The sequence below is a fragment of the Gadus macrocephalus genome, chromosome 7 (assembly GCF_031168955.1).
Source record: "Gadus macrocephalus chromosome 7, ASM3116895v1".
Taxonomy (NCBI): domain Eukaryota; kingdom Metazoa; phylum Chordata; class Actinopteri; order Gadiformes; family Gadidae; genus Gadus; species Gadus macrocephalus.
This window is the reverse complement of record NC_082388.1, coordinates 5312305-5332829: the sequence shown is the minus strand read 5'-3', so window position 1 is coordinate 5332829 and position 20525 is coordinate 5312305. Positions and strand designations below refer to the sequence as shown.

The following is a 20525-nucleotide window of genomic DNA, read 5'->3' as shown; positions in this document are numbered from 1 at the left end:
TCAGTGATTCGCTTGCAGTGATGTCAATCAAGCAGGTTCTGATCAGTGATTGGCTGCAGCGATCAGTCTATACGTTTCGCGGGAAATCTCATAAAACTGCGGCAACGAGGTGAAGCGGATTAAGCAATTCATGAACAGGTAAGAAACACTTTTAAAAACCTTAGTTTAGGTTTTAAATACTCAAAGCCATTTCTGTGACAAATAGAGGACACATTCAGGGCTTCGGTCTGCTGCAGCTAATGGTAACGTTAGTTAATGTCGTCGCCATTCTACTTGCTGTAGTTTGGTCTGGCTTTGCGAGACTATCGCCGAGTTAATGTAGTCGCCGAGTTAATGTAGTCAACGAGAGTTAGTTGTTTAGACGGTAACGTTAGCGCTATCCGATATTTTTGACAGTGACAACGTGGTGTTGACACACGCCGACTCGGTGCTCAACGAGACGGCGTGTGAAGGGGCCGCGGCCTCGGTGAGCACCGAGGCCGCGTGTGACGGCGGCGCCGCGCGCATTGCCAGCTGTGTTTATAGCCTGTTTATAACCTGTGCTGTGCGTCTCAACCAGTGATGTGACTAACGGCGTTAAAATAAAACGGCGTTGCTAAGGGCGTTATTTTTTCATTGACGGATAATCTAATTGTTTCCACGCCGTTACCGACGATTTGATGTGGCGAAAAGTAACGCGCTCACCACTGGTCTCAGAGGATCCAACACTGAAGAAGAGACGTGACACCAGTTTTTTCAGTTTACGGGTCATTCAGTGAAACCCATGTTAAATGTTGAGACAGAATATCTAACGTGATTTGGCATGAAATATAGGTTACATGTGATGTGACAGGTAGTTTGAAATGTAATGTTATTGTCTGGGCATTTTTACAGCAAAGATGACAGAGAGAAGGAGAGGGAGGAGAAAAACTCCTGATCAGGATGCTATTGACCACATTACCATTGGAGAAGACAAATCTTTCCTGGAAGGAAGATTTATTAACACACATAAAGGTACGTTTTTCATCCAGTATATTTATGTTTGTTTCTAGTGTAGTCACCTTACAGTAGCTGTAGTTCACTATGGGGTTTAGATGCACGCAAATAAACTCATCATTATCTGATTTCTGGAGTTAACTGAATACTAATTTCTTACTCATAACATAATTAATTTCTTCAGTGAATGTCTATCGATTCATCTGGTTTGTTTTTTCCATCTGTGCTTGAGAAAAATGTATAAACGGATGTAGTTAAAACGCCAGAAGAAAATGAGCAGTAGCCCTCCAGGAGTAGGGTTGGGCACCACTGGTGTATACCAACTTGCCACCTACATGCCATATTTTTTACAAGCATTGTCTTCCTCTAACTCTTTTCATTGTATGACTTATATTATATGAACTGACTGTAATTGTCATAACTTTTAATTATATGTATCTTTATATTTAAGTTCTGGATTTGTTTGCATTTTGTTTAATTATTTTTGTATTGCACAGCACTTAATTGTTGTCGGTCTTCCTCTCATTATCTACTCACCCTCATGTCGATGAGAAGTGTAGTTTTTTAATCTTCTAGTAAAAAATGTAATTTACGGCATGTGATTAATCTAAATCCTCACCATTACAGGAGAGCTAAAGCCTAGCAAACATTGCATGTTCCCCACACACCAGTTCAGACGGTGCATGTTTGCAAGACTTTATCTCTCCTTCAACAGTGAGTATTAAGATTAATAACATGGCATTAATTACATTTTTTCAAGTCATTGCATGTGGCAACTTCAGGAGACTTGGATGAAGGTGCACAAGCAGTTTGGAAGCATTTAAAGGTTATTAGGGGTTGTTTTATTACGTTTTACAACTGGTCACTGTTTGGAAAAATACTGCAAACTTTTTTCTTCCCTTCAGTCAGTGTTTTACGGATTAAAAAACTATACCAGACTTCTCATCAGCATGAATGAAATTTCATTTAAAGTGAACTATTCCTTGAATATCTCTTTGAAAATACAGCCATAAATGAAGTTGGTTATCTAACAGGAGCTGATGTTGCTGTTTTCTTTATTTTCTTCAGGGAGAGGTGTGCTTACACAAGACTACATTGAACCAAAAAGTTTTGTGGTGGAGTATCGTGGAGTTTTGTCTCTGAGCGACAGTGCAGATGACAAAAACAGCAAATATGCATTTGAGTTCATGTGGAATGGGAAGCACTATTGGTAAGATTGCTGCTTGTTCATCAACGTCTTACTTGTTCAAAGAGAAGTTGTGTTTTTTTTGTAGGGTACATTCAATAACAACAAAGCTGGACCAAAGGTGCTTTACAGAGAGATTTAAATTGTATGATTATTTAATTTATGGGTTGGTCTGTGGTTTCATATTTGAATTTCTGAAACCCTGGATTAAATTTATCAATCAAGTCTTATTAATCTGACCTGTTACATACTATCTTCAGTGGTGGTTCAAAGCTATCAACCTACACCCAGTGTTGAATTAGATATACAGGGATAGGCAATTACAGACAAGTGAACTTAATTATAAACTTTGATCAACAACTTTATGCACTACAAACTGTTTACATGTCCAAAATGCTTAGGTTTTCCTGGATAATATGAATGTTAATAGAGCAGATAGAATGTGCGACTTCCTGATGTCATCCCTCTGCTCTCTGTTCACCAATAACTAACCGACGAATACTACCAGTGGGATATTTCACAAAACTAAGATAAGGGATTAAGCTGGGATTCTCTGGTTATCCTGGATGAATTTAGCTGTGTTTCAGTTTCATGAAAGCGAAGGCACGTAAGGTACTATGGAGATTTGTTCTGTGCAGCTAGCCTGCTCCCGACCAGGCAGGCTTTATTAATCTTGCTGTTTAGACAGCAACCACTCTCATCTGAAACCAGTGTGTTTCTTGTTTATTTTTAAAAAATAAATAAAATCAAAGAACGTGTGCTTTCCTAGATGACAGATGGACAAGCCTTTTTTAACTGGCAGGAAGTCAGACACAGGAAAGGCACAAAGCATCCGGTCAATTTTCAAAAATAAAACACTAGGCTATGTGCAGACTACCGCCTACTTACCCACAGTAGAAGCACAAAAAACAGAGAAATATAACCAAATCAAACCTTTATTTTTGTACTAAAAATTTCTATTTCTCACAGCATAGATGCTTCAAAAGAGGACGGAACACTGGGACGACTAGTGAATGATGATCACATACATCCCAACTGCAAAGTCAAGAGGCTAATGCTCAAAGGAAGGCCACACTTGTGTCTATTTTCCATCAAGGAAATCTTTCCAGGCGAGGAGATAACATTTAACTATGGTGATTCCTCTTGGCCATGGCGCTCAGTGGTGAGTTAAGGTCCACGGGGTCTCTTATAAAATTAACAAATCATAGTATGTTATTTTTATTACTGTTAACCAATAAATGGCATTAGTGGACCTGTTATTGTCCTGAATATCAGCCCAGCTGCGATTTGGTTGTAGAGATGAGGCCACAGGCAAAGAGCAAGAGCACGAGTGTGATATTGCTTAATTAACAAATATTTGAACAGGTTCACAGCATTAGGTGAGGTAGAAGGTCAGCTGGGTCATTGTAGATGTTGTTTTATTTCTTTATTTAGTTTATAAAGGACAGTGTGCACTTAAATTAATCATTCATGAGAATGTGTACATCTGCATAACTGTGAAAACGTTGAGATTGTAGAAATTGGTTGTAGACCTACACATTTTATGCTACATGACTCATTACTCCCATCTTCTTTTTCTTAATGACTACTAAGTGAAAACGCTGCCAGACAAGTGACTAGTAAATTTCCTCTGTACTATTTCAGGCACCCTGTGAAGAACCATCTGACCCAAACTTGACGAAAAGTGAGCCAGTCTCAGAAAAGGCAAGTTGTGATTTGCACCACCACAGTCACTTGCTGTATCACCTTCAATACGTTATAAATGGTTCTGGTCCTTCAAAGTCTATATGACAGGCTCATTACTCCTGTCTTCCTTCTTTCTGCTGACTATTAACTAACATTTCTGCCATACACATGGTTGGTGTCGTGACACAATGTTTGTGAAATGAAAATGAATTGGTTCATGTTCAAATGTCAACTCTGTTTCTGTCATTGACTCATTCACAGGACGTCTGTGATGGGGTTGATATGATGGCAACGGTTAGTTCAACTCCCGCAACATCCAAAGACGACACTGTAAGTTGACAGTATTCCTGTAATATGATTTTACATCCAGGCATAATACTGGTAAGTTTGAAGTTATGATGGTGCTCAAGAGTCCACACACACACACACACTGTCCTGACAGGATTATAGGGACAGTGTGTTGTAAGGACAGAAGCAAACCTGTTAAACATTCAAACTGAGATTTGTGTGTCGGATGGGCACTTCTCAGACCTGAATTATGAGGACCCCGTTTTTCATGAATTCAATTCTGCATTTCTTCACACAATAGGTTTCACAAGTTGGTTATGTGTTATGTTAAGGATTCCCATGGTCATAGGAAACCACTACGGTTATAGGAAACCTGAAAAAGTCATAGAATATCAAATAGTTTGGGCTCATTACTCCTGCCTTCCTTCTTTCTGCTGACTAGTAACTAACATTTCTGCCATACACATTGCTGGTGTTGTGACACAATGTTTGTGAAATGAAAATGAATTGGTTCATGTTCAAATGTCAACTCTGTTTCTGTCATTGACTCATTCACAGGACATCTGTGATGGGGTTGATATGATGGCAGCGGTTAGTTCAACTCCCGCAACATCCAAAGACGACACTGTAAGTTGACAGTATTCCTGTAATATGATTTTACATCCAGGCTAGGGATGCACCGATCCGATATTAGGATCGGATATCGGCCCCGATATCAACATTTTAGCTGGATTGGGTATCTGTAAAAGCAAACCGATCCGTAAGACCGATCCGTGCCTTTTTAAGTAATATTTTAAAACATATTACGCGACACGGGCTACGTCATGCATGCCGCAACGCGCGAGCATTGAGTGGAGTTGCTGCGACAGACAGCATGGGTCGCAGGAAGGGGTCTGTGATTTGGAGATATTTCAGCCTCACCACACCAACTAGCTCCAAGGCTGTTTGCAATGCGTGTAAAGCGAGCGTTGCCTCGGTCGTATGCGGAGTCCAGCCCGAGGAGCTGGCTCTGCTGGCGGAGAAGTCGGCATACGACCGAGAGGTCGGCACAATGGAGCGTCGGAGAAATGATATGGACCCGAAGTGAACTGACAGCTGTCTACTGAAAACATTGCTTTCTCCTCCATGTCGCGTTTCATAATATCAGAGAATACCCCCGTCAGTTCGGCCGCGGCGCAATGAAGGAATAAAGATCGTAGTTACTACTTTACAACCTCGTTGATGAGCAACATTTAGAAAAACATGTACTTTTAATTCAGCATTGGGTGAAATCGAAGCGTAGTTTGTACTGAATGCATGTTGATGATTATACACTTATTATAGGGGGTAACTACATTGCCACGACATCGGCTTCCTCCATCTTCTGCGCCAGCTTTTTAAATAAATCGCCGACCCGAAGTGAGTTGACAGCTGTCTGCTGAAAACATCTTTCTCCCACCGGAGCAGCCCCTCCGCCGCCCGTCCGTATACGGCATTCCCCAATTCATTCTCCCCCATGGTCAAGATAAACCACACTACGAGTCTTTACTTGTTGTGGATGTAGGATACCCGAGAGTCGGAGAACCCGACGCGGTCTTAGATTCATAATATCAATAACGTCAGTTTGGCCGCGGCGCAATGAATGAATAAAGATCATAAAGACGTTGGAAGAAATAAACGTTTATTTTGAAAGATGTGCCCTAAGTTACTACTTAACAACCTCATTGATGACCCACGTTTAGGAAAACATGTACTTTTAATTCAGCATTGGGTGAAATCGAAGCGTAGTGTGTACTGAATGCATGTTGATGATTATACACTTATTATAGGGGGTAACTAAATTGCCACGACATCGGCTTCCTCCATCTTCTGCGCCAGCTTTTTAAATAAATCGCCGACCCGAAGTGAGTTGACAGCTGTCTGCTGAAAACATCTTTCTACCACCGTAGCAGCCCCTCCGCCGCCCGTCCGTATACGGCATTCCCCAATTCATTCTCCCCCATGGTCAAGATAAACCACACTACGAGTCTTTACTTGTTGTGGATGTAGGATACCCGAGAGTCGGAGAACCCGACGCGGTCTTAGATTCATAATATCAATAACGTCAGTTCGGCCGCGGCGCAATGAATGAATAAAGATCATAAAGACGTCGGAAGAAATAAACGTTTATTTTGACAGATGTGCCCTAAGTTACTACTTAACAACCTCATTGATGACCCACGTTTAGGAAAACATGTACTTTTAATTCAGCATTGGATGAAGTCGAAGCGTCTGTGTGCTTCCACCTTTAATGAATGCATGCCATGCGCGCTCCCGCGGCCAGGGATACGCTTCTTATAAATGGGGGCTACATTCACCGGCTTCCTCCATCTTCTTCGCCACCTTTTAATAAATTGCCGTTTCTCGTTTTTATTATTTATTTATTATTCGATTTAGCTTGTCCGTTCACGTGCCGATTTTTGTGCGAAGTAGATTGGATAAAGGTGTTTACATTTATTTTACAAATCCTTTTGAGATCTTATTTGTTTAGTTACCCGATTATGACTATTATTATGTATTATTACTATTGTACTATTACTATTACTATTATGATGATGTAAACGTGCTGACTGATATCGGATCGATATCGGTATCGAACGATACGCAAGGCCCCAGCATCGGTATCGGCATCGGAACTGAAAAAGTTGGATCGGTGCATCCCTAATCCAGGCATAATACTGTTTAGTTTGATGTTATGATGGTGCTCAAGAGTCCACACACACACACACACACACACACACACACACTGTCCTGACAGGATTATAGGGACACAGTGTGTTGTAAGGACAGAAGCAAACCTGTTAAAAACATTCAAACTGAGATTTGTGTGTCGGATGGGCACTTCTCAGACCTGAATTATGAGGACCCAGTTTTTCATGAATTCAATTCTGCATTTCTTCACACAATACGTTTCACAAGTTGGTTATGTGTTATGTTAAGGATTCCCATGGTCATAGGAAACCACTACGGTTATAGGAAACCTGAAAAAGTCATAGAATATCAAATAGTTTGGGTTCATTACTCCTGTCTTCCTTCTTTCTGCTGACTATTAACTAACATTTCTGCCATACACATGGCTGGTGTCGTGACACGATGTTTGTGAAATGAAAATGAATTGGTTCATGTTCAAATGTCAACTCTGTTTCTGTCATTGACTCATTCACAGGACGTCTGTGATGGGGTTGATATGATGGCAACAGTTAGTTCAACTCCCGCAACATCAAAAGACGCCACTGTAAGTGTAATTATGAGGACCACGTTTTTCATGAATTCCCTTCTTGAATGCCTCCTTGCAGCTGCATAGCTTAGAAACTGAAAAATTGGAGGATGAGGATTTGTGTTTCTACTATGTTTAATAAGCCATAGGTTGAAAAGTATCAACCCAATTTTTTACAAGTGATGACTTATTCTGTAGGTATGAACATTTACTTTTAGGGATGCTCCGATCAAGTTATTCAATTATAAATATAGCCTACAGTGTATGTGTATAGCATTGTTATTAGGGCAGGGTCCACCATACACCAGTGTGCATGTGTTTGCGCGCTTACAGTGGAGGGGGGAGGGGCTGACTGGGAGTGAAAGATGCTTTGCTGAAGCATTGGCGTAAAACACTGTATTCGCATCACGCAAGGGGAGACAGCGACATCTGTGCTGTTTTTTCCTCTTGTGTGAATGCTGTGTCTCTTGGTCGTTAATGCATTATCGTGTTAACTTTAATAGCCCTAGTTTTAACATGCGCGTCCAGGGCTCCAGACTAACTTTTTCACAGGTATCACTGGTGCCACCTAGCTTGTCATTTAGTAGCACCAAAACAAATTAGGTAGCACCATATTTTTTTTTTTGTGAACGGGAGTTCCTCTTTAGTGATATTGTAGGCGGTATTAAACTTCATGATTATTTCTTCATTCTCCGCCGAGCGATTGCTCTCATCTATCCTATTAAATGAGTCGGGGAGGGGCTGGGAGCTTCGTGTGATGCAGCGGTCCCTGCACGTCTTGTGCTTTTGGCTTTTGTTGTGTAATTTTAATGACTGAACTTTGAATTGTGTAGATCAATTTACAAAATGTTTCCTCCTGCCTGCAACGGACGGGCCACATGTCCTGCAGTACACACACACCATGGCTTGTCCCTCATATCGTAACCACGGGAACTGCACCAGCCATTGTTGTTGAAAACTGTACTTTTTTCTTTTCTCCCCACTGCCCCCTGCCTTTTTCGCCAACTTGTCGCTTCCTCTGCTAACCCTTCTCCACCACCAACAACAACAGTAGGGGTGCAATGGATCACAAAACCCACGGTTCGGATCTTGTCACGGTTTTTGAGTCACGGGTCGGATCATTTTCAGATCAACAACAGCAAAAAAGATAACCCGACTTTAAATAAATCTTCAAATGTGTAAAAAACTAAATAAAGTGAAAAATAGGTAATAATCCTGCTTCCTTTAAGCATAGTCTATATTTAAAAAAATTGCAATCTGAGCCATTATTCCTTCTTCTTTTTATCATGGATAGTAAATAATCCCTAACCCTGGATTTACATCTTTAAATTCAGGATGTCTGCATTGCCTGGGGAGAGTTTGGAGTCTACACTCTCCCAAGACAATGCAGACATCCTCATCTTCTTTTTTTTCATCAAGTATGGTAGCGAAATACAGTTTCTGTCGTGTTTTATTTGGCATTTTGTAAATCCATTGATTTCGGTTGGAAGACTCATTGCTCATTGCAAGGGTCATTTCGCTCGGTTCTAGCCCTACTGTTGATACGGAGAACCGAGCGAAAAGACTACAACCAAACATAAATATGACCGCTTCCGGTTCCGGTTTCCGGTTCAAAACAACTTCTTTTTTATCAGCCGATCCGCGGATCACTTGCGTCCCGAACCGTGAGGGTTGATCCGTACGGATCACGGGAAACCCGTGAACCGTTGCACCACTAAAAAATAGCCACATTTTTTTCCTCTGGCAATTTTTCTTAAAATAATCCACTATCGGCCGTTTCATATTGTATCTGCTTTGTTTACTTTTTTGTGCGTGCTGCGTACGCAACAATACTGTGCACGTGTAGTGTGCAGACCATAGACTGTAAAAGGTGCAGACAGACGGGCAGGCAGAGACAGGGAGCGAGAGAGAGTAGTAGACTTGCAGGAATGAGCCAGAAAGTACGATTTTATTATCAACCACAACCGCGGGAGTGGCGAGAGAGAAAAATATTTTTTTTTTTATCGTCCTCCTGCAAGTAGCACCGGAGCGACCTCATTCAATTTTAACTCGCACCTTAAGAAATTAGGTCGCATATGCGACCTAATAGGTCGCACTCTGGAGCCCTGTGCGTGTCATATGTCATCGATTGGCGGAATGGCTTGATCAATCGGCTTGTGTGATCAGCGGATCTAAAAGCATTTATCACAAATTTAGGCTCCATCTCGCCCGATCGGATTGCTTGCAATCGGAGCATCCCTATCTACTTTCATATCATGTAAAATAAAAATTAATACATACAATTTTGAAGATTTAACGTCAAGTTTAACACGTGGGGTATGAGCAAATCCATATCATACTTAATCCAGTGCAGCCTGTGGGTAAATGTTTATATTGCATATTTACAAATTTTCTCAATTTTATTTTTACTGATATACATTATTGCTTCCTCAGTGCCACCATATACTTACCAGCGCATTTGTCAACGCTTTGGACCATTGTGAAGCTTGCAATGGACCTGTCTCCACTCTAAGATGGCTTGGTTACACATGCAAATGTTCGTATTTACATCACACCAACACAGTTGTTGTTGTTGTCTTTGGTGCAGTTATGTTAAACTAAAATAAAAGCCAGACTTGCTAACTTTTCATTTAAATGTGCTTTTAGTGTGTTCAAGGTCGTGGCACAAATCCTGCATGAATCCGTTGCAGGTATGTTCATTGTCTTCTATTCCATTTTAAATTTGACTTTAAAATGTTTCGTGTTGGATTGTGATTTATACAGTAATACATTTTGGGGGTTTATTTTAAACAAAGCTTCTTTTTTTTTTGCTGCATAGGATGTTGATGAGCATGTTTCCGACTCTGCAAGTAGTCACGGCACTTCCTCCGGTGATCTTTCACATTGACACTGAATCAAGTTGTGATGGAAATAGTGATAGTGAGGATCCACAGTGGGTAAACCTACCACATCGCAAGGGTGGACCAGTTAAATCACTTTATTCTCAGGAAAGGACAGAGAGAGTGCCACAACCTATGTCCTGCATGGAACAGGAAGACAAGGATTCTTCCAACTCTGTAAAATTCGACATTGATGATGACCACATACCTGATAGTGAACCCTGTTGTGATGATGATCCTACAACAAGCAATACCCAGACTCTTCTATCAAGTACAAAAGAGGCTTCTTCTAATGAGGCTGCAGTGGTGCCAGAAGTCTCTCCTTGCACTCCAAGAAATTACTGCTATGTTTGCAAAACACCTCAATCGAAAATATCCCGTCATCATAAAAAACATGAAAAAGGAGAGCTTGATATTGCTGAAGCATTCTCGTTTCCTAAGAAATCAAAAGAGAGAAAAAGACTACTTGAGAAGTTGCGGAACAGAGGTAATTACGAACACAACCAGGAAGTTTTGAGGAATCATGAAGGACAACTGAAATTAAGAAGAAGACCATCACGATCAAAAATCTCTGTGACAACCCAAACGCATGTGCACTGTGCATATTGTAAGGGCATGTTCATTCGTAAGGAGCTGTGGCGCCACTTGCGTAGATGCCCATCAAAGACGGTCTCCGAGAGTGAGGCTGTTGGGAAGAATAGAGTCTTAGTTGTGGCTGATATCTCGGAGACAACATTCTGCCAAGCAATTTGCGCTGGACTGTGGAAAATCCTTAGAAATATGAGGCAAGATGAGATTGCATCTGTTGTACGAAATGACTTCCTCATTCTGCAACTGGGCCAGTCTCTCTTCAACAAGCATGGGAGTGATTCAACAAAGTTTGAGTATATCAGAGCCAAGGTCCGAGAAATGGGCAGACTGTTGTTGACCTTAAGAAAGAAATATTCTATATTTAGCTTTGAAGAAGCTGCAAAGCCAAATCATTTTTACAAGATCATTGGAGCTGTCAGAGCAGTTGCAGGATATGATGAAGAGAAACACTCCTATTGCACACCAAGCCTTGCCCTGAAATTGGGACACTCGCTCAAGAAGATCGGTGAAATTTTTCTCTGCAGGGCCATCGCAGCAGAGGATGAAGATTTGATTAAAGCAGCAGAACGATTCACACAACTCTGCACAAAACAGTGGGCAACACAGGTCTCCCACACTGCACTGGCTACTTTGACCAAGGCAAAATTTAACAAACCATCCACCATACCATTCACAGAGGATGTGCAGCTCTTGCACAAGTACCTGGAGGACAAATCAGCAGACGCCATTAAAAACCTAAAAGACCATGATTCTCCACAGGCGTATGCTGAACTTGCTAGGGTGACACTCACTCAGATAATCGTCTTTAATAGACGCCGTGCAGGAGAAGTCTCAAAAATGACACTTGAGTCCTTCAAAAAAAGAGACCAGACTGAGCTCCATAGTGACATAGCTGCTAGCTTGTCACCGTTTGAACAAAAGCTAGCCCAGCACTTCAGCAGGGTTGAAATTATGGGCAAAAGAGGGAGGAAAGTTGCTGTTCTATTAAACCCGGAAGTTGTCAGTGCAACAACACTTCTATCACACAAAACAGACGCATGTAACGTCCATAAGGATAACCCCTTCCTCTTTGGACGTCCACAGTGCCCACCCACGAGCTACTACAGGGGACAGGACTGCATACGAATTTTTGCACACGCGTGTGGTGCAAAGAATCCTGATAATCTGAGGTCTACGCAACTTCGCAAGCACATTGCAACATTGTCCCAAATTCTCAATCTCAAAAATAATGAGCTGGACCAACTTGCCAATTTCTTGGGCCTCGACATTCGGGTCCACAGAGACTTTTCTTGTCTTCCGGAGGCAACTATAGAAATGGCAAAAATCACAAAGCTTCTACTTGCAATGGAAAAAGGAACTCTTGCAAAATTCCAGGGAATGTCTCTTGACGAGATTGAGGTTGAAGGTAAGTGGTGGTATCAACACTCTTAATAATGTGAGGTGTACAAACTTGAAACAACAATGATTTTTATTTTTGCATCAATCGTGCTTTTCTTTAGCTGAATTGGACCCAGAGCTGGAAGATGGAGATGATGAAGGCGATGGAGACGACGAAGGCGACGACGACGGAGGCTGCGAAGGTGACGACGGAGGCTGCGGAGGTGACGACGGAGGCGGCGGAGGCTGCGAAGTTGACGACGGAGGTGACGACGGAGGTGATGACAGAGGCGGCGGAGGCGACGACGGAGGCGGTGGTGAAGAGTCAGATTGTCCCCTTGGACTAAGAGGTATGTCTTGAATATCTTCCAGTGTACATTTGTGGTATTTTGTGGATTAAGAACCATGTTCAAGTTCCCTTTGCTTTAACACTGAAGTTATCATGGGTTTATGTTTGTTCAACTTCTCCCCAACTTAAAATGGCCTGGTAAACCATAAGGTATGCAAGGGACAGCTCTTTTCCGAAATAGAAATTCACAACAAACACTATTGCTTTCAAAAAACTATTTCAAATCATTTAATAATGATATTCATTTTAAAGTTGACTTTAACTTTAATGTTTTAACCTCTGGGACCCTTATGCATGCGTGCTTTTCACATTTCATTTTATGATAATTTTGTCTGAGTTCATGCATATGGCACAATAAATTGACCTAACAATGAGCTAAATGTGGCCATCAGGGTCAAGTCCATGGAGCCGCATTTAAAGGTAGTCGTGTACTATAATTATGTACACATACAGGAAACAAGAACATACTCATAAAACTTAGACCAGACACATCTAATCACTATTGCGACTACCAAAGTAGTGCATTGATCACTTAACGTCAATTGATGCTGAAGGCCATTTTTGTATTCATTTCACCAGAAAATCAAGAAATGAAGATGCCTGAAGAGCCCACCAGCTCCTCAGGTAATGTGCGGGAAAGTCATAATTTGCTATATTGTAGGCAGTACTACTGTGCTGCATGTGTTCTGACGGGGAGAAAGCAGACAAAATGCAAAGCTGTTATAACTTCTGAACTTCTTAAATCTGAACCTTCTTTTTATATATTTATTTTAGGGAAAAGAAAAAGTATGGAATTGACCCAGGGTGAGGCCAAGAGTTACAAAGGTAAGGTTTTTGTTTTTGTCTTAAATGGTAGTAATGGTCTGGGTGTTCCAGAAATCAGGTTTAGTGAACACACTGAATTTGTAAGTAAATGTACAGTTCTTAGAGATATACATTTTGATATTGTGTCATTATAAAGTTCATATTTACAACAATTGTTATGGCACACTGACTAGCAAGGACATTTTAAAATGGCACTTCACATTAAAACGGTTGCATAGGGCAAGTAAATCCAAACTTCAGGCAAGTAGATTTCTGACCAATTTGCCCGACCGTGAAAAAAATCCTTAACATTGAACCCTGAAGTTCAAGCTGAAGTTCAGCAAATTGTATTTTTTTGTGTGAAAAGTAAACTTCTCCATAGGTGCTTTGGATATTGTACTAGCTATTCTAACAAAATAATTTCTTGCTTCTCCAGGGGGAAACAAACTGTGTGCGACCCAGAGTGTGGCATCCAGCTCCAAAGGTAAAACTAAATCCATTCATTCCTTTATTTTTTATATGCTTAATCAGCACACATTAATAAATAATTAAATATTGACAGAATACTAAGTACAGTTCAATTTAGTACATGGTGTCATCATCTTATGTACACATCACTGTTGTTAGAAGCAAGTATATCTTTGGCCTAAAAGGTATGCAGAAATCTGGCAGCCAGACAAATGTGACATTTATAGTTTTTAGGCCTGTCAATGACCAAAGATTTTCCTGGTTGACCAGTTAAGGTCATTAGTCGACTTATCGTCATACTTTTCTGATATTAATTTAATTATATATTTTTTGCTAATATCATATTGTTTTAACTAGCCTGCTGTTATAAATGATCATGTAGCCTGATGTTTCCAACTAGTTTAATGGTGTAAAAGTCAAGTATGGCCTAACTTCTTACCTTTATAACTATATATCATTTTAATCACTTTAGATTTGTCTTTACCAGAGTCGGAAAAAGACGCTATCGTCATGCTAATGCTAGGCTAACATTACTTGCGTGTTTTAGATGTTGACATGTTTACCTGCAGAGTTGCATGATGTCACCTTCTATGGGTCCTTTATCCTCTGAAATAATCCACACTATATTTCCAGCCCTTCATAATAATTAACTGTCTAATAACCACAGGGACCAGGTGTGTTTCACACTGAGGTTTACAAGTGACGAGTAGTGGCACTTCCTGTGTCCGTCATTTCAAATTAAAAGCTTTGTTTTGTTTTTTTAATCCTACGACCAACGGACCAATGAAAACATCGATTAAAGTTCAACTATTAGGGGGCAGCCCTAGCAGTTTGCCTAGAATTTTCAACAAATGCTACTATATGTGACTTTTGTATATAACATAATTTACCTATAGCTCAAAACTAAACTTATAACAGTTCTTGTCTTCACTATCTTAACAACAATTTTTTTTTCATTGACAGAATTCAAATCAAGAAGATGTGTGAAAAGGCCATGGAGCAAGACTGAAGTTGGTGCTGTCATGAAACATTTTAAGACACACATTTCAAAGGGACACTTGGCAACTAAGTTAGAGTGTGAGCGGTGTAAGGTTTCTGAGCACCCTGTTTTGAGCGACAGAACTCCTCAAAATATAAGAGACTTTGTTAGGAACAGGGGCCTTATGTTTAAAAGAAAGGTCTAACTTGTTTTATTTTTTTACATATGTTTCAAAGGTTCCTCAGAGCATTATTACGCGTTTGTGTTAGTTCATGTTAGTTCATAGTTCATAGTTCATAGTTCAGGGCTATTCAACCTCCTTAACAAGTGGGCCGAAAAGGAAAACCACTGGGGGTTCATGGGCCACACAGAGTAGAACGATGTCAATGAATCGCTGCAAATAAATCGTACTTAAAGTAGTGTTAACTTAATATATATAGTACTACTACATGGAATAAACTTGTCAGACGCATTCCTTCCTTCTTCACTTTTAATCGTATCATTAGAAAATATTTTGTTCTCACATATTTTGGACACGTATTTAGAATTCAACAATGTTGTTTGAATCATCACAAAACAGAACTACTGTACATATGAGACATTTTGAGCCAGTGAGAAAGATTGCACTGCCTTTTTTGCCTAGTTTGAATCATCCTGAGACACTCATGCAGCTTCTCATAGGTCATGGAGCAGCGTGCCCTTGTTCTGATGGCATTCATATGAGAAAAGCTAGACTCAACGTATCGGTTGAGCCAAACATTGTCAGAATAAGTGATGCCAGTTCCTGATTGTGGGGTACTGCTACTGGCTAGTATCACCGGCTACACACGGAAACCTGATTTGCATGCAACTATGTTTCTCCTTTATTTTATTTATTTTTTGCATGCAACCTCTTGCGGGCCAGAAAAAATTAAGAGGGGCCGTATTTGGCCCACGGGCCGCTAGTTGAATAGGCCTGTCATAGTTCATAGTTCATGTTCATGTTCAAATAATTCAGATTTGTTTATGTGGAGTTCAATATGTGGAGTTCAATATAACGCAAGTTCAATGTTAAGGATTTTTTACACTCTTGGTAAAGAAAATAAATAAAAATTGTGTTATTTATTAACTGATTCAAAGATTATTACTGTAATTCCAGGACATGAAGGTACATAAAAGGAACAACCTTCTCAAGGTTCCATAAAAGCAGCAGACAATTACAAAATTACTATTTAAAAGTTAAACAGCATTCAGTGCTAAGAAATAATATGATATATAAAATAATACTACATTTTATTTAAAGCGCCTTTCAAGGTTCCCATTCACTAGATGACAGTGACATGTCATTTTAATGGCAAATCTTTTAGCTGCTGGTGGATAGATGAGATTAAAATTTCAAGAGAAAATAAACATGTTTATTGTGTATAGATAGCATAGAGTATTACACATTAGTCAAAGTTCAGTAGTGTTAATCTTTCAAAATACCAGGTAATTGACCATTCTCAAAACTCTTGATGGATTGACATACAACACTAGTGTATGGGTGTAATGACCAGATAAACCAGTGCGGTCCTTATAGTTAAGGGTTTTGGCCTGATTGTGTGTGTGTGTATGGGTAATGACCAGATAAATCAGTGCGGTCCTTATAATTAAGGGTTTTGCCCTGATTGTGTGTGTGTCTGTGTGTGTGTGTATGGGTAATGACCAGATAAACCAGTGCGGTCCTTATAGTTAAGGGTTTTGCCCTGATTGTGTGTGTGTGTGTGTGTGTGTGTATGGGTAATGACCAGATAAACCAGTGCGGTCCTTATAGTTAAGGGTTTTGCCCTGATTGTGTGTGTGTATGGGTAATGACCAGATAAACCAGTGCGGTCCTTATAGTTAAGGGTTTTGCCCTGATTGTGTGTGTGTATGGGTAATGACCAGATAAACCAGTGCGGTCCTTATAATTAAGGGTTTTGCCCTGATTGTGTGTGTGTATGGGTAATGACCAGATAAACCAGGGGGGTCCTCAGAAATCACTGTTGTGTCAGGAAACGCCTCCTCCCGCCCCCGTCCTCATAGTCCTTAAAAAGTCAGGTTTTCATAACTTCAGATTCTTTAACAGTAATTCAATTTTAAATAGCCAGAAAATGTTCTGATTTTTTTTGGACCATATTCATGTTTCTTGCATGTCTCTGGGACAAAGGGAAAGGTGGGACCCCGTGAACCATGTCTGGGCCTGTATGGGAAAAGTGTCCTTTTAAACCACAGCAACCAGTGTGTGTGTGTGTGTGTGTGTGTGTGTGTGTGTGTGTGTGTGTGTGTGTGTGTGTGTGTGTGTGTGTGTGTGTGTGTGTGTGTGTGTGTGTGTGTGTGTGTGTGTGTGTGTGTGTGTGTGTGTGTGTGTGTGTGGCATTGTTGAGAGGACCTAGCAAACCAAACATTGCTGTGCAAGTGATAAATAAACTTGGATTTGATTTATTATCCTGCAATGAATTTAGTAAATGCACACACTCAAACTGGTGCAAACTGGATTGTTAGTTGACTTCCCCAGTACAGGTCTTGTTTACCCCAACATATTGTTACTTGTCTGTTTGAAGTTACATTCTTTTCTTTCTTCTTCTTGGGTTCCACAGCGATGATGATGCTGATTATGAGCCACCTTCATCCACTGCTCCTGCTCCAGCGTCAGCCCCCCCACCTCCCCCACGGCCATCAACAACTACCCCCACCTCTGAGCCAAAGAAAGCTAAATCTACTAGACGTGCTTCTGCTCCCCTTCCTCAGCCATGCTCTTCCTCATCGGATTCTGACTCACCTGAAGAAACACGACACAAAAAAAAAGGGAAAGCATCATACAAATCGGCAAATCCTCAGAAGCGTAGTCGAGGTGGGTCTGCCACTTCAAGAGTGAGAGATGATGAAGGAAGCTGGCACAACAGAGAGGAGAAAGACAAAAGACCAGTCCCACTCAGGTTCATGCCAGCCAGGGTCCCTGGCCCCACATTTGACACCACCGCATCATGGTCTCCCCTTTCACTTTTCCAGCTGTTTTTTAGCGCTTCTATAGTCCGTACTCTCATTGACAACACCAATGCCAACGCTGCCAGGAGATTACAGGCTGGAATGAAGTTTGTTTGGAAAGTGCTGACGGTTAGCGATTTTTATATTTTCATGGCCATTATAATTTTCTCAGGTCTTGTAAAAGTGCATCATAGAGCGGACTACTGGAGAAGGCAATGGCCATATAACTTCCACTTCCCCAGTGAAAATATGACACGGGACCGCTTTGAAGCCATCTTGTGGTCGCTGCACCTGAGCAACCCAACAGAAGATGAGGACAACGAGCGCAAGAAGGACACTGCCGAATATGACAGACTTTTCAAAATCAAGCCCTTGTACACCGAGATAGTGACTGCCTGCCAAGCACATTTCCAGCCCTATCAGAACATCTCCATCGATGAGAGAATGGTGGCAACCAAGGCCCGCAACAGTATGAAGCAGTACATGAAGGAGAAGCCCACAAAGTGGGGGTACAAACTGTTTGTGCTCGCGGACGCCTCAACAGCCTATACTTGGAACTTCTTTGTGTACAAGGGTAAGAGTGAGTTCAACCCAGGCCAGGGTCTAAGCTACTCCTCAGTAATGGACCTTTTGCCATTCCCTCTACTCGGTGGGGGCTACACATTGTTCACAGACAATTTTTACACCAGCCCTGCCCTCTTTCAGGATTTATCCAAAAAAAACTTTGGTTGTTGTGGGACCATAAGGAAGAATCGGATTGGTTTTCCACACACCCATCAGAATGACTTTCCCAAAAAGCCAGAGAGGGGAGATGTGCGGTGGATAAGGAAAGACAAACTCCTGTTTGTAAAGTGGATGGACACCCGTGAAGTGACCATGTGCTCTACAGTGCACGAAGCCTTCAGTGGACAGACAGTCAGACGAAACGTGAAAGAGGATGGTGTGTGGCGCAAAAAGTCTATTCCCGTTCCCGGCGCTGTAGCTGACTACAATCAAAGCATGGGCGGTGTGGATTTATCTGATGCTTTGATTGGTTACTACAGTGTCCACCATAAAACCATGAAATGGTATAAGACTTTTTTTTACCATTTTATGGACATTGCAGTGGTCAACAGTTTCCTTCTCCAGAAGGAGCTGTACAAGATCAGGAATGACCCCACCATGAGAAAGCCACACAGCCAAAAGACTTTCAGGGAGCAGCTAGCTGCAGAAATGCTGGTGTTTGCTGAAGGCTCAGTACCACCACCACCACCACCACCACCACCCACCTGCATGCCTATGTACTATGGGGCTGATGGTACACAGTCAAGGAGGTACTGCAGGATGTGCCAGGATGCTGGCATCCTAAGGGTGAAGACGCCTGTGTACTGCAGGAAGTGCCAGGTCCCTTTGTGCTTCACTTCCAAAAAGAACTGCTTCCAGCAGTGGCATGACAGCCCTTAGTGTATATAGTTAGTTTTAGTTAGTTAGTTATATTTGTTCAAAGTTGCTGCCAGCCTGTTTATATATATATATATATATATATATATATAAATATGTATATATATATATCTTTATCCCTATTGATTGTAGTTTTTAGCTGTGTTTTTTTCATATAATTGTTTTTATTATATGTTGTTCTCCAATATATCTGCTCCAGTTGGAGTCAAACTTCATTTCTTAGTGTATATAGTTAGTTAGTTATATTTGTTCAAAGTTGCTGCCAGCGAGTTTATATATATATATCTTTATCCCTTGTGATTGTAGTTTTTAGCTGTGTTTTTACCATTGTTTTTACCGTTTTATTATATGTTGTTCTCAAATATATCTGCTCCAGTTGGAGTCAAACTTCATTTCGATTGTATGGTTTTCTTTGACTGGGAAAATGTAGAGGTCTAAGGTAAAAACAAGTCAAAACTATTGAATTTGGATGGAATGAATACCTATAGTGATATGTCAGTGAAATAAAATTAGTTTTACAGTCTGGTACCTTAGTAAGGTCAAATGGCACTGATGGTGCCCAAAAGTGCCCAAATGGCACCTTTTAGTCCGTCTGGACCTACCTGTACTAAAACCTCTCTAAAATCCCTTTATTCACTTTATTGGCATTTATCCTGGAACAGGGTACTCATCAGATGTTGTTACATGTTTCCCTAAAGGTTCTGGGCTACTATCCCATAGTTTCAAGGTGGTATTCACTCTAAATAATGTGTTTTCTCGAAACGAAAATTTAAAATTGACATTTCTTACTATGTTCTAGCTGAATTTACTCTGACACAGTAACATCTATATTGATTCTGACACTTCTGCAGCCACCTCACAGGTGTTACCTTCTTTTTGAAACCAACTTTATTCATGTAGCCCTTGTAGTTGTGGAGGCATACTCTATTCATCATGGGCATGTCATTTCGGGCAGGAGGCCTGTGAAATAGGCCTAGGGCTTAACAGGTTAAGGCTTTTTATTTAATCTGGTTTACAATAAATACTGTTGTACTTTCAACAGTTTAAAGATGAGATTGCAGGGATATACCGAGTGCAAAGAACAGATTTAGTTCAAGAATGCCGAGTAACTAGGAGTTAGACCTTGGTGTGTAGTGGTGGGGGAAAAAATCGATTCACTTCAGTATCGCGATATTTTGCGTTCGCAATTATATCGATACAGTAGCGCAAAGTATTGCGATATTTAATTATATAATTATGTGTTTTACTTTCGGGTTTTCTCTGACTTTACTCTGATAATATTA

The 20525-nt window shown here is 40.8% G+C and overlaps 1 protein-coding gene across 4 annotated transcripts; it reads left to right on the top strand.

Annotated features, from left to right (window-relative positions):
* Positions 1 to 311: 311 nt before the first annotated feature.
* Positions 312 to 18584, top strand: LOC132461272 (uncharacterized). Of its 4 annotated transcripts, XM_060056323.1 has the most exons (13): positions 312 to 993; positions 2044 to 2185; positions 3131 to 3323; positions 3806 to 4177; positions 4694 to 4762; positions 9804 to 9906; positions 10017 to 10060; positions 10189 to 12245; positions 12340 to 12567; positions 13146 to 13190; positions 13341 to 13391; positions 13807 to 13854; positions 14802 to 18584. In XM_060056323.1, the coding sequence occupies exons 8-13, from the start codon at positions 10190 to 10192 to the stop codon at positions 15020 to 15022; spliced, it is 2649 nt and encodes an 882-aa protein (XP_059912306.1). In that variant the 5' UTR covers positions 312 to 993; positions 2044 to 2185; positions 3131 to 3323; positions 3806 to 4177; positions 4694 to 4762; positions 9804 to 9906; positions 10017 to 10060; position 10189; the 3' UTR covers positions 15023 to 18584. The 4 variants fall into 4 exon arrangements, with proteins under 4 accessions (XP_059912306.1, XP_059912303.1, XP_059912304.1 ...); XM_060056320.1 differs by having other exon boundaries at positions 13146 to 13391; XM_060056321.1 differs by having other exon boundaries at positions 9804 to 10060; positions 13146 to 13391.
* The last annotated feature ends 1941 nt before the right edge of the window (positions 18585 to 20525 follow it).

Excerpts from the sequence above, each read along its gene's own strand:
- LOC132461272 (XM_060056320.1), top strand. The coding sequence starts at position 10,190 with ATGTTGATGAGCATGTTTCCGACTCTGCAAGTAGTCACGGCACTTCCT. Across the intron at positions 12,246-12,339 it reads TGACGAGATTGAGGTTGAAG|CTGAATTGGACCCAGAGCTG; the intron begins GTAAGTGGTGGT and ends GCTTTTCTTTAG. Across the intron at positions 13,392-13,806 it reads TGAGGCCAAGAGTTACAAAG|GGGGAAACAAACTGTGTGCG; the intron begins GTAAGGTTTTTG and ends TTGCTTCTCCAG.